The 12,055-nt window shown below is 39.1% G+C and overlaps 1 protein-coding gene across 2 annotated transcripts; it reads right to left on the bottom strand.

Moving 5' to 3' along the window:
* Positions 1-65: 65 nt before the first annotated feature.
* On the bottom strand, positions 66-11,976 carry Smox (Smad on X). 2 transcript variants are annotated; one of them, XR_892617.1, is made up of 6 exons: positions 11,452-11,976; positions 7,404-7,612; positions 6,576-6,999; positions 6,094-6,407; positions 3,934-5,939; positions 66-282 (listed from the first exon to the last, which is right to left on the bottom strand). XR_892617.1 is itself a non-coding variant. In XM_011312424.1 (5 exons), the coding sequence occupies exons 1-5, from the start codon at positions 11,652-11,654 to the stop codon at positions 5,671-5,673; spliced, it is 1,419 nt and encodes a 472-aa protein (XP_011310726.1). In that variant the 5' UTR covers positions 11,655-11,976; the 3' UTR covers positions 2,101-5,670. The 2 variants fall into 2 exon arrangements, 1 of the variants encoding a protein (XP_011310726.1); XM_011312424.1 differs by lacking the exon at positions 66-282 and having other exon boundaries at positions 2,101-5,939.
* Between the last annotated feature and the right edge of the window lie 79 nt (positions 11,977-12,055).

Raw genomic sequence — 12,055 nt, forward strand, 5'->3', positions numbered from 1 at the left:
GAAGACCAAGAGCGATGAGCCGAAAATCTCCAAGTATTTTAATGCGCACCCCATGACAGAGAGGACACGACGATGTCGTGTCCCAATTCCATCGATTATCGAGTATTATAGAATAACTGTCTCTACCTCTACTACGCGGTTATCGACACTCTCGGCCTCGTGACCTGCCTTATTCACGGGTACTTCCTCAGATTTAATTCCGCAACTGCTCAGAAACTTTGCTGTTGAATTTTTGTCATAAGCGCTGCTGATCTCCTCTGTAATTTCTTCTCTGTTTGTCCTCTGCAAATCATTCGAATATCAGCTGGTTAAAGTCTCAATTCTCATTGCGGTCTCTTCGTCCGGCAGATTCCGCGCGATAAAGGTCAGTCCATTAGCATGACATAATTTTTTAATTTTTCCATCGTATCATGACCCAGGAAGTCATCAAAACATGTGCAATCCTCATTAAAAAACCGAGGGAAACAACCAGACCTCCTGTGGAAATACCTGGAATTTTTCATTACCTGCTCCAGAAGTTCAAAATTAATTAACTCAGTGAAAGCAATTTCCACTTTCTCGCAAACGCTTTCTCTGCGTCAATTCCCTTTTGCTTATTATCGAATTAATTACAAGTGTTGGCGAGGACGAGGGTTTAGGTTAAGTGAGATTCATTAATTAATAATTAATTTTTATGCAAGTTAAGAGTGCAAGTTCAGGCTCACATTGGATTAGAATTGAAGGAGTCAATTAGTTTTGACAGGAAAAGGCGATGGAAGGGCTCGGCGGTATTATATTTGTTATTGTTTAGATTTTTCTGTTTATGGTCCTCACGTGGGTGAGGGAATGTGACTCCAAAAATAGCATCACCATATCGCTGTTTCCACAGAGTATCTCCAGAACTGCAACTGTTTTTGACAGTCTCTGTTGGATAATTGAGTTTAATAATGTTTTAAGAATAAATTCGTGAAATGACATTAATATTCTCGGTTAAATTTACGTTAAAACAATTGAAATCTGTCTATTTTCCATGATTCTATCAATTTCTCAGAAGATCGATCATTATTAATAATTATTAATAATAATAATGTGCAAAAAAATGCATTGATGTCATTATATTTTCTACTGACCATCTACGTTTGAATTCTGGATTGAATTTTAACTGCGTGAAATCATTCGTTATCAAGAATAAACAATGAATGGCGCATGAATTTTTTTTAATGTATAAATAACTGGCGCCGTTAGTTTTGCAATCGTAAACTCGTGATGCGAGTTTTTCAGTTTTATCGGGATTGACGTGAGAGATTCGCATGACTATTTTTCTCTGATCAGTAAATCTACTAGACATTTTATTTCCCGAAGAAACCGTTCGTTGAACTTCGATTATTCTCTCCAGGTTAGTCATTTGTGTACGTTCACTAGAATTTTTTAATTCCGACGTGATAAGGGGATTCAGCTCAGTAGTTTTTTTTTGTGGGCAAACGGCCACAGAACAGGAGAACAGAGTCGTGCTGCCAGAATTAGAATAGGAGAATACGTTTGAATTACCTAATGAGTTCATTCAGGGGATAAAATTTAATAGTGATCACTTAACTCGAGTTAATTGGCGATTATTGTTGCAGGATACAGACCGAAATCAACAGCTTCGGTATTACGAGATGTATCTTACTCGCACTGCTAATTATGCTCTTAAACTCTCGTTGAATCAGGTGAGAGTGTTATGAAATTAAAAATTCGTAGGAGCAATTAATCTCCAATTGAAAGATTTTTGACTGATGTCTCCAGGGTTCAGGTGCTCAAATCTACCGGAAAACTATTGGCGATCGTGGCACAGCTCGTTCAGCAGTGGTTTTAGCAACAGTTGGTCTCTCCATGAGCATGTTCTCCTTGAAGCAAATGCTGTCATCCCAAGTTCCCCAGACCAGACTGCGCCGTTCGGCTTCATTCTAACTACCAGAATGGAAAGCCACAAATATCGAGGCCAATCCCACAATCACATAATACCACTGGAAATTCCAAAACATCGATTTCCATAGACGCAATCTGCATTAAAAATCCAGCACGTCAAGCATGCCGAGGGAGAGTCCAATCCAGACCTCGTGAACACTGGAGATTATTCTTGGGGTTAACCTCAGGAGTTGTCTCTCATCGTAGGAATTTTATTTGTCAAATTTTTCGTTGTTCACGAAATCACAATTACTTGGATAATCCAGACAGCAATTCGTCATTTTTTTATTCTATTGAGAATAAATTGCCTTCTGGATTATGACATTGTCGAGCCTGAGAATAACGTCGCACGTTCGTTGCCAGTGAAACTATCATTGTCTTGCACTGAACGTGACAATAAATTCTAATTAAATAGTTATTATATTTTATGGTAGAGCGTAAGTCTTCTTCGTCATGCAGATATACACGGATAAATTTCACATGTTTTATTATTATTTATCAATTGGACCCTTGGAATTCCTCGTCCTGTTAATTATTGTGGCAGTGGTAATAATTGGGGATGGGGTGATTACTTAACGTATACGTTTATTTTGTAACTATAGTACAGTCTCACACGCATGATTCCCTCCGTATCTCTTCGATTAGAAGCTCTTCTCTCACTTTTTTTTTCGTTTTCTCAGACTATTTGTCTCACAGCTCTCACGCCATCGCATAGAAAAAATAATGATCGGTAAAGAAATGATGATTTTTATGAGTTGGATGGACAGTGTCAATGATTATAGCTCATGGCGAGTGCAAAACGTGTCACCGAGATAATACACCAATTAACAATCAGATTCTGGAGATTATCTCGAAATTGAATTTAAAGAATTAATCGAATATTCTTCGATTATTGGACGTGTGAAAAGAATTAATAGGAAAATAGCGTCGGGTAGAAGAATTTCTACAGAAAGAATGTGAAATTTTGAAATAGAATTGTTTGGAGAAAACCCTACGTTTTCTTATCATTTTTCTTCACACGTATTGGTTAATTAAGTCTTGACGTCTAATGAGCACTTGCCATACACGTATCGTCGAGTACAGAGTGGACTATTCAATCTACATGAATCGGAGTTTTCTAAGATCAAGGAGAGATCGTAACAATTGCAATATTTCAGTTTTTATGTATTTATATATAAGGTTTACATATTTATGGATATATCTTCATTCTTCTCGTTATGTTTGAAAATGTTGCCCTACTTCAACGAAGTTTTGGCAAGTACTTGGAGCGTGGGGGATAATTACTGAGGACAGGAGGCGGAACAGTTCCATTTCAGGATTTCATATACAAAAAAAGAAAACAAAAACAATTTTTCCACAATATTATGGAAACCAATGGCATTAGCGGGAAATCTCTTCAATTGAACTGTTTTATCTCTTCCTCAATGCAATTATCCTTCATCAATTCACGGAAGCATCAGAATCTGTCAACAATATCGAGGAAAATCTTCGTCGAAGCAGTACGTGGCTATCACAGCATGGCATTGTTTGTGTCTGTCAAGTGCTTGTTCTTCTCGTAATTCGAGCTACTCGGCGATTACAAAAGAATTCAACGCAACTAATTAATCGATCGAACTCTTCACTCGATGGTTTCAATGCTTAATCAAACTAAATATAAATCGATGAGAGAAAAAAAAAACGCAAGACTCTTACTTCCTCGTGACCAGCAAAGGTAATCCTCTAACATTTAACACCACATGATAATTCCTCGATAAAATCTCTTATCACTATTCTGTTATTTTTTTTATCAGAATCGATTGGTGGGAAATGACAGCTACATAAGTATTTTTTAAATAAAAGTTGGGGAAAAGTTTTTTTTTAATTTTTGTACAGTTTAAAAATTCAAGGCGAACAGATAGAGGGTAACGCGTCATAAACGGTTGATAAAAATATTGGGGGATACCAATAAAATATAATGCATCATTAAAAAAAAATGATAGAAAAGTTTAAAAAGCTGTGACAATTTACCTCGATTTTCACCCCCAAGTATCTCCTCGCATTGATCAGCCACAATAACCAAAACACAACGTCTGGAGAATTCCAAAAAACGCGATTGGCCCCCTCAATGCACCTCACATTCTTGTTTTCTTATTAAAAATTCAATTTATTACTCCTCCAATAAAAAAGAAAAAAACTCTCAAACACAGACAATAAAATCCGAAAGACGTACACCACGTGCACTTGTTTTATATAATTTATCAGTAATAATCGCATATCCTCGTTTCAACGAAATTATAAAAGCCCTTCGATTTCAATAGTCGTCGCAAATTTAGAAATATAATAAAATATAAATTTTCTTCGCACACTATAACTCCCACTTCTCCCGGTTCTCTCTTAATTGTCTCACAGACAGCCTCGTAACAAATCTTATTGTAATAGGTTTGATATCGCTTCAAATAGTCGACAATCGAGTTTCATTGAGGTATCAATACACAGTACCTCTTGAGTTCTCACTATTTGTTATTGTTTACATCTCATGACTGATGAAATACCAGAGGAAATCGTCTCGATGGAGAATATTTACATATTTAAATCGAGTCAAAGAATTCTCTCTCTCTTTCCCTTTTCAGCGAATTATTCTTGAGATGGAGGACAAGTATTTACTCTTTAAGACTTTTCCAATATCACACGATAACCGAAATAGTCCCACCGACCATCCATACACGTAATTAATTCATAAGTTTGACATTACGGATCGATATCTCCGTTCAACTCCTCCTCACCCAAGAAAATTCATGCAGTAATGAAGCCATAAATAACAGAATCCATTCTTTAAATATCTTAATTATCCATTTATTTAAAACACTATCGATTTACCAGGAAAATACTAAAGAATTGTTCTGCAGTTGAGTCCCGACAAAGAACATCTCGTGATAATTTCTTTTAAAACCAACAGTTTTCCAGATAAATGGATCCTAAAAAAATGAGAAAATCGATTCTAGTTACTCACCCACTTCGCCACTGAATTCAAATTAAAAATCCACTAGAATGACCTCCTAGCAGTAAGACACCATCAATAGGTCCCTCTCCCAGGGAGCAGACTTATCACCTCTCCTCCCACAAAAACTTCCCAGCTTAATGAAAAAGCTCAAACAACTTCCCTCGTGCAATCGTCAGAAAATAAAAAAAAAAGTGAGCTGTATTTACATGATTCAACGAGTCTTAAACGTCTGTCCCTCGATAAAAAAAAATCGATTCTACATTGATTAACATTACCCATCGACTATACTGAATACACAGAGGTTCTGAATGTAGTATTATCCTGGGTGACACACAATACATATATTATATGCATAATAAACCACGTGAGGACTCGAGACCCCTCACAAGCCTAAATAATCCTTTATGCACCTGTTTTCTGATAATTCGGGCGTATATGATACGTCTCGTCGATAAAAATATGTAAAAGACTGAGTTCTCCTGATTCCCAGTGTTGAACATATATACACAAGCATATATGAGTTTAATGGGTTTATGTACATGAATGTCTTGTTTTCCTCCAGTATCTGGTGTGGAAAAACCATTGAGTTGGGTTTATTCTGCTGCACGTTGGGAGAAAAACTGAGATTTTTGGGTTATTGGACTGTTCGTCCACACAATCAGTCACCTCCTAGACTCATGTGAAAGTGCTGAGTTCATTAGCATTTTTTTTAGTTCATTTTTTTGGCTCGTCGTTTCGTCTCCTTTAGGGCTGGAGGTCGACGATTAGGACATGGATGAACAGGGGAGACGTGGTGAGCCCATCTGGGTGAGGACACGATCGAGCCACTGGAGGGGACCGTTTAAATGCAACTCGATCCAGCATGGGGTGGACGTCACCGTCTGACGACGGTATTCTGCACCCCAACCCTTCACAAAACTCATCCTGATGGTGCACATTCTGGTCAGCTGGTACACAGCCTCGAAACCCTGAGACACCGACTGCGAAAGAAGCGCTGCGAACTCCTGGTTGTTGAAGATCTTCAGATTGCAGCCTGAAAGAGAATGGCTATTTAATTTCATTTATTCAATTGTCAGAATTGTTTGTCCGATGACAGATTCGAAAATATATTATTCAATTGGTATTGATATTCAATAAAATATTACTAAATTAATTGTTTTTATTAATTAAAAAATGACAAAAATCACCTGGTGGTATTTTACAGACAGTGGCGGGATGCCAACCGTAACGCTGATTACAGTTTGGACTCTGCACGAAGATGCTGGAGTCCGACTGACACTCGGCAAAAACTTCACCACCGATGTAGTACAGTCTCACGCCTTTGCCAATGTGCCTCCTTGTCTGCTCTACCACAGTGTTTCGATTAACGTTTGACAGTAAACCGAGACAAAAGCGCTCGGAATTACTTGGATCCGTGAATCCATCCACCGTTATGCTTGGTTGAGAGGCGTGAAATGTCTCGCCCACCCTCGTGTTCAATTCGTAATAACTTATTGAACACCTGGAGATAATTTCATTATCATTATCAACTCAAGAGGCAATCAAAGGAACAATTTACCTTTGATTTAAAAAAATATTTCAAGAATAATAATTATAGGGAATTAAATATCTCAGTGAAAGTGAAAAGGTTTAATGATGATTTGTTTGGTAGGAGTCCTTGAAGACTCACCAGAAAGCAGGTTCACAGTACATGACAGGTTGAGCATCGACTGGACTCGGTGACAATCGTGACAACGACATGTTGTCGTTGTGATCCATGTTGTCGCCATCCTCACTTATGTATCCAGGTGGTGGTGTATCTGCTGGAGGATCCATGGAGCCGGGTGCTGGGTGTGGCGAGCCCTGGACACTACCCAAACTCCCTACACTCGCTGGACTTGTTGCCTGCATACTCTGCATACCCTGGTACGGATTATTTGGCTGCTGCTGGGGTGACTGGGGCAGATTCTGCTGATTATTGTGCCGGTGATTTAACGTTGCGTGAAAACTGGTATTCTCCGGTACACTGACACTCAACTCCTCCAGCGATGTGTTGTAAAGGACTGACTCGTCGCCGGATAGATTGTGTCGGGGTACGAGAATCGCTGGCAATACTTGAGGAAAATAGTGGAGACGTGGAACATTAGTCGACAGGTTTCTTTTTACTATTCGAGGGAGATAAAACACTCGTGATGACTCGAGATTAGGCTTTTCCATATCCTTGAAATTCTTTAACCATTTTGCAGAAAATATACGATTTCGATAAACTATCATTTATTTATTGATAAATATTTTGAAATCCAGTTGGGATAGAATTCTTTATGTGCTAACTTTTTTGTAGCTCTTTTTTCGGTTTACAAAAAAGTTCCTACACATGTTTTTCTATGTCGCTTGGATCTTGAGATATCCACCAGAAATGAAATGATGATAGTACGAGAATCTCGTTATCTTCATCTGCGATTTTGGATTTTGCTTTGTTAACTTTAGAGGTCTTTGGATTGTTTGGGGTGATCCTCACCTGGGGTCTGGATTCTCTGATAATGATAAGGATTGACGCAGACCTCGTCCCTTTTCTGGGTGAACGAGTACTCGCAGTGCTCGATGGCCCGGAGCTCGTGGTGAGACTGGAGATCTGGCCAGCGCCAAAGACGGCAGTAAATAACGTGGGGCAATCCTTTGCCCCTCACACCCTGCACACCGTTGTCACCAACACCACCTGGACTAGGCCTAAAAAAAATACCAAAAGATAGCCCCATCTCCAGAAAATTCCCTCATCATCGAGAATCGAAATTTGTCCTGAGATTTCAGTACCGCGAGCTTGAAAAAAAAAAATTTTTCCATTCACACTAGCCCTCAATCTAGATGTAGAGAATGAAACAAAGAGCTCCGGAGAAAAAAAAACCTCTCGGATTTCGGTGGGACCATCGCGGTCGTTTTACTGAGAATAAAAAATAATCTGGAGGGAGTGAGGAAAAAAATTATTTGATTTATTGTGCGAAAAATCGGAGATATCTCGAAAACTAGGGGATCTATTGGATAAAAGAATAGAATCTTTTTTGTAGCCCTGAAAATTTGCCACGGAAAATTGATTTACAATTTTTATGTGAATTCAATAGCTCCTGAGATATTGCGGATTTTCGCGCGGCTAGGAGTGACTTCGTCCCACATGCAATATTCCTCTCTCGAATAATATCCACCACTTACTGTCGTCAACGGGATATTGTTATTTATTCCCCAGCCAGATGACTCACAGCTCGTCGAAAACTATTTTCTTATATCCCTCGAGAGTAATCAATTGATGTATCACACCACTCGTATATAATTCGAGTCTAATGATCCATCAGCAGATTCATTTCACAACATTGTACGAGCGCAAACTGGTGAATTAAAATGAATAAAAGTGAGAGTTCTTCAGTCCAGAGTTCTCTCACTGGTTGAATAAAAAACATCAAGGAGAATCCACAGTCACTTTATAATCGAGACGAGGAATCGAGGAAATTGTTACTCTGTATGAGTAGCACTGTAGATCGATTTCCTCAATTTCATGTTGTTAACTACTGATATAACGTTTCCATTAATTCTCGAGGACTGGAGTCCCAGTACTTCGATGCTCAGTGCCACAATGAGTGAAACCATAGGCAAACGCCAGTCAAGTTATACTCTTTCAATTGCAATCGCATGATAGTATGCCATATCTGTTATGTAATACCGAGGTGAAGAATTTATTTCCTTTTGCGTTTTTAGTTTTTGAGAAAAGCCCCTAGGGACTGGGGGATAAGGTCGAGCTGACGGTTGTGACACTCGAGATAATGTTATCATTATTTTGGAATTCGACTTAGAAGATCGCTCGTTGAAAGAGAGCTTCGTTAGAAACACTTTGCGATTTATTTTCATTGAAATTCAAACTGGAAAGTAATTTAGAAAACATTTGGTCCCCATTCTTATTTGAAAGTTGGAGAAAATAAAAATACGGTCGAATGAATGAACGAATTCGCTGGAGAAATCCAGGAGAAGTTCTGAAAAATGGATTTCCCTTGATTGAGCTATTAAAAAAAAGCCCTGAATTTATTTTATTCATCGCCCTTTGTCCCCGTTGACGAGTAAAAACCGGTTTAAAAATCGCGGTAGGTCAGTTATCTCGTGCTCGATAAATACTCGAACCGAAACCGTGAGGCACGTTTACCAGTACCTCTGGGGGACGGGGGGCCAAGGGCCCCATCAGAGAGGAGGACAGGGTAACGGGCGCCGTTACACGCGCCTTCTCGCTGCAACTCGGTGCTATTTCCAAACGACGCCTCGAAAATTGCCGAGAGAATATTAAAACACCCAGTGAAAAAATAAATTAAAAAAAAATACCATATGAATGTATCCATAAACTCTCACCCTGGATACATGTAAATGCCACACACAGATGGGCCGGTAAGCTGTATCAATTAATCGTTATTGTCGGGAGGTAGTGCGCACTGAGACAGTAATCGATTAACGTCTCCTGGGAAAATTAAATCCCAGTAATTATTTTCATGGAATTATGAATGATTGAATTCAGAAAAATTTTATTCTCATTCTCTCTTCAATTTCTTGTCAATCTCTAGTCAATCTTCGATCATTGGAGGATGAATAGTCCCTGAATTCGCGGTGAATGGATTTTATTATTGAATTTGAATGGAGGAAAAGGTGGAGAGATCATAAGTTTCATGGGAGAATTGGCGTTGATGTATTTATTCATGAATTTAGTGAGTGCTGAAACGAGTATTTCGAGTCATTGTGGAAATTCCACGGGTTGGGACTTGAGTTTGTACGCGTCATTCGTTGGGGTAGGTCATCCTCGTCCTGATGTGACGTTATCTTTATTTCAACGGGAATGGTTTTTTATTTGTCAGTGAGAGCCATTCGTTGCTGAATATATTGATATCAAGAGACTACAAGGGAATTCTCATGGGAATTTTTCACAACTCTCGATGGTTTTTCCATAAAAGTTCTCACAAGTCGTATTGTATCTCCTGTGAGTACTGAGATATTAATTGAAATTTTGGTGTCGGCTTGTCGGTGATATTTCGGTATCTGCGGGAGATAGTGGATTTTCTATAATGAATTTTTTTGTAGGGCCGACCGAGAGTTACAAAAAAGGTAATTACAGATATTTGCCGATTTCATTATATACATATTTATGATAGCGTAATTGGTCTTTCAATTGAATAACTCCGTGTCATTCCCTGTCTCTCATTAATTTCATGTATTTCTTCAGATAAAAATAATGGGATATTCTCCACTACTTCGGCTTGATAATTCCCGTGGTCTCCCTATTACGCAACACGAGCAAGAAATCAAAGTTAACCGTTAAAACGGCTGAGGGACGAGTGCAGACGGAATGCCTCGTGTATAGACAGAATAAGAATAAGAGATTTAATAACGAAAATTATTTTTCAGTGATAAGTCAATGTGGATATCACCAGTGAAGACTGAGGTGAATGGCAAATACCCAGAAGTCACTCGATATTTTCCATGTGTTATTCCAAGAGCCATAAAACCTAAAAACCATAATTATCGAATCGTTGAGTTGAATATTTTCATCGTTTTTCGTTCTCACTGACGCATACGCCTGCCTCTTCCATGTACCTCTTTCAAACCAGATTTAATACTACGGTTTGCACGTGTCATTACTGATGCTTGCAATCGTCAGATTCTACACGGTTAACCGAGAATTTTAACCAAGACTTCATAAAGAGATCAACATTTTTATTTAATAAACAAAAATAAATTATCCCAGTTACAAAAATTTTATCTGCCTGTTACTTTTAAATGTTCAATTACCCTATGAAATATTGAATGTTCTTGATGGTAGATTTTTTTTTAGGAATCGAAATGGAATTTAATTGACATACATGACATCTTGTTGCTGTCAATTAAATAATAAAAATCATCTGTGATGATGAGGCCCCTGACCTCCCCCAACAACCCCAAACAAACGGAATCCCTTATCCCAACACCCCCACGTCAGTTTCCATCCCCTAGTGCTGATCATCTCTAATCGAAGTTTGGCAAGTGTTCCTCGGTTGCGCGCGACCCTCATCTGCGCATGTACCGCCTCTACCTCATCGCCATCCTCCAACAAAGAGATTGCTAACCCCGAATGTTTTTCCCCAAAACCCCAATCAATAAATCAAGAAGCCTCACCAAAGCCCCGGAGAAATTTACAAAAATAACCGTAAAAATCAGTCAAAAATTCCATTTACCGCAAAAATTCTCATAACATGAATGTCAACGTTACCCCAATAAAATAATTCAACAAATTCCATCAATGATAGATCCTCAAGACCGGTGAGACCCCCCAGCTATCCCAGAGCCCGTGTTAATGACCCCATGAGAACACGATGACACTATCACCGACGAAATCCCCACTATAAAACTCATACCCTTCGCTCTGCGATATCTCGCAACCCAACGATGCGATTCGGTCGTTTATGAATTCATTTTTGATAGTTAAAAAAATACTCGAGGCTGAGAGGTAACCAGTGAAAATTCACTCAGCTATTATCGAGATATTTGGGATGAATGATTGGGGGTACCTGGGGATTGTGATGCACTTGGTGTTGCAGCTCTGGGTTGTGATGGCCTTCTCCAATTCCTCGAGGCCGGCAGATTTCTTGAGCTTCTTAACGAGACTTTTAACGGCTTTTTCGCTCCATTTGTCTTCGCCCTCGGCCTTCTTCCAGCCCAGCAGCCGCTTAACTATTGGCGGATTAAAGCTGGGCAGCATCGAAGTCATCATTTGGAATCACTGAAACGTGCATCGGGCCGCCCTTATTACCAATGACACCACTAACTTGCCAATTGGTCCGGGGGGTTATTTGTTTATTTCCCTTTACTTTCTGTCACAACACTTGCCGATGGGATTGTCATAGGTTCGGTGAATCGATTTGTTATCAATTATTTGGGGATACGGCTTTTGGTGGATTTAATGGGGACGAGGGTAAATATAAATACAACGGAGAATCACTTCACTCTGTCGGCGAAAACTTTGCCAGGGCCGCCATTTTACCCCGAGGCAGACGCAATCGGACTCATTCGGTGCAGGGTTGGGCATATGCGACTTACGGAAGTTTTTTACATGACAATGTAAAATACTGGTAACTTACCCACGGGAGGTAATAAGCGTAAAAAACTTTCATA

This window comes from Fopius arisanus, unplaced genomic scaffold (assembly GCF_000806365.1).
Source record: "Fopius arisanus strain USDA-PBARC FA_bdor unplaced genomic scaffold, ASM80636v1 scaffold00100, whole genome shotgun sequence".
Classification (NCBI taxonomy): domain Eukaryota; kingdom Metazoa; phylum Arthropoda; class Insecta; order Hymenoptera; family Braconidae; genus Fopius; species Fopius arisanus.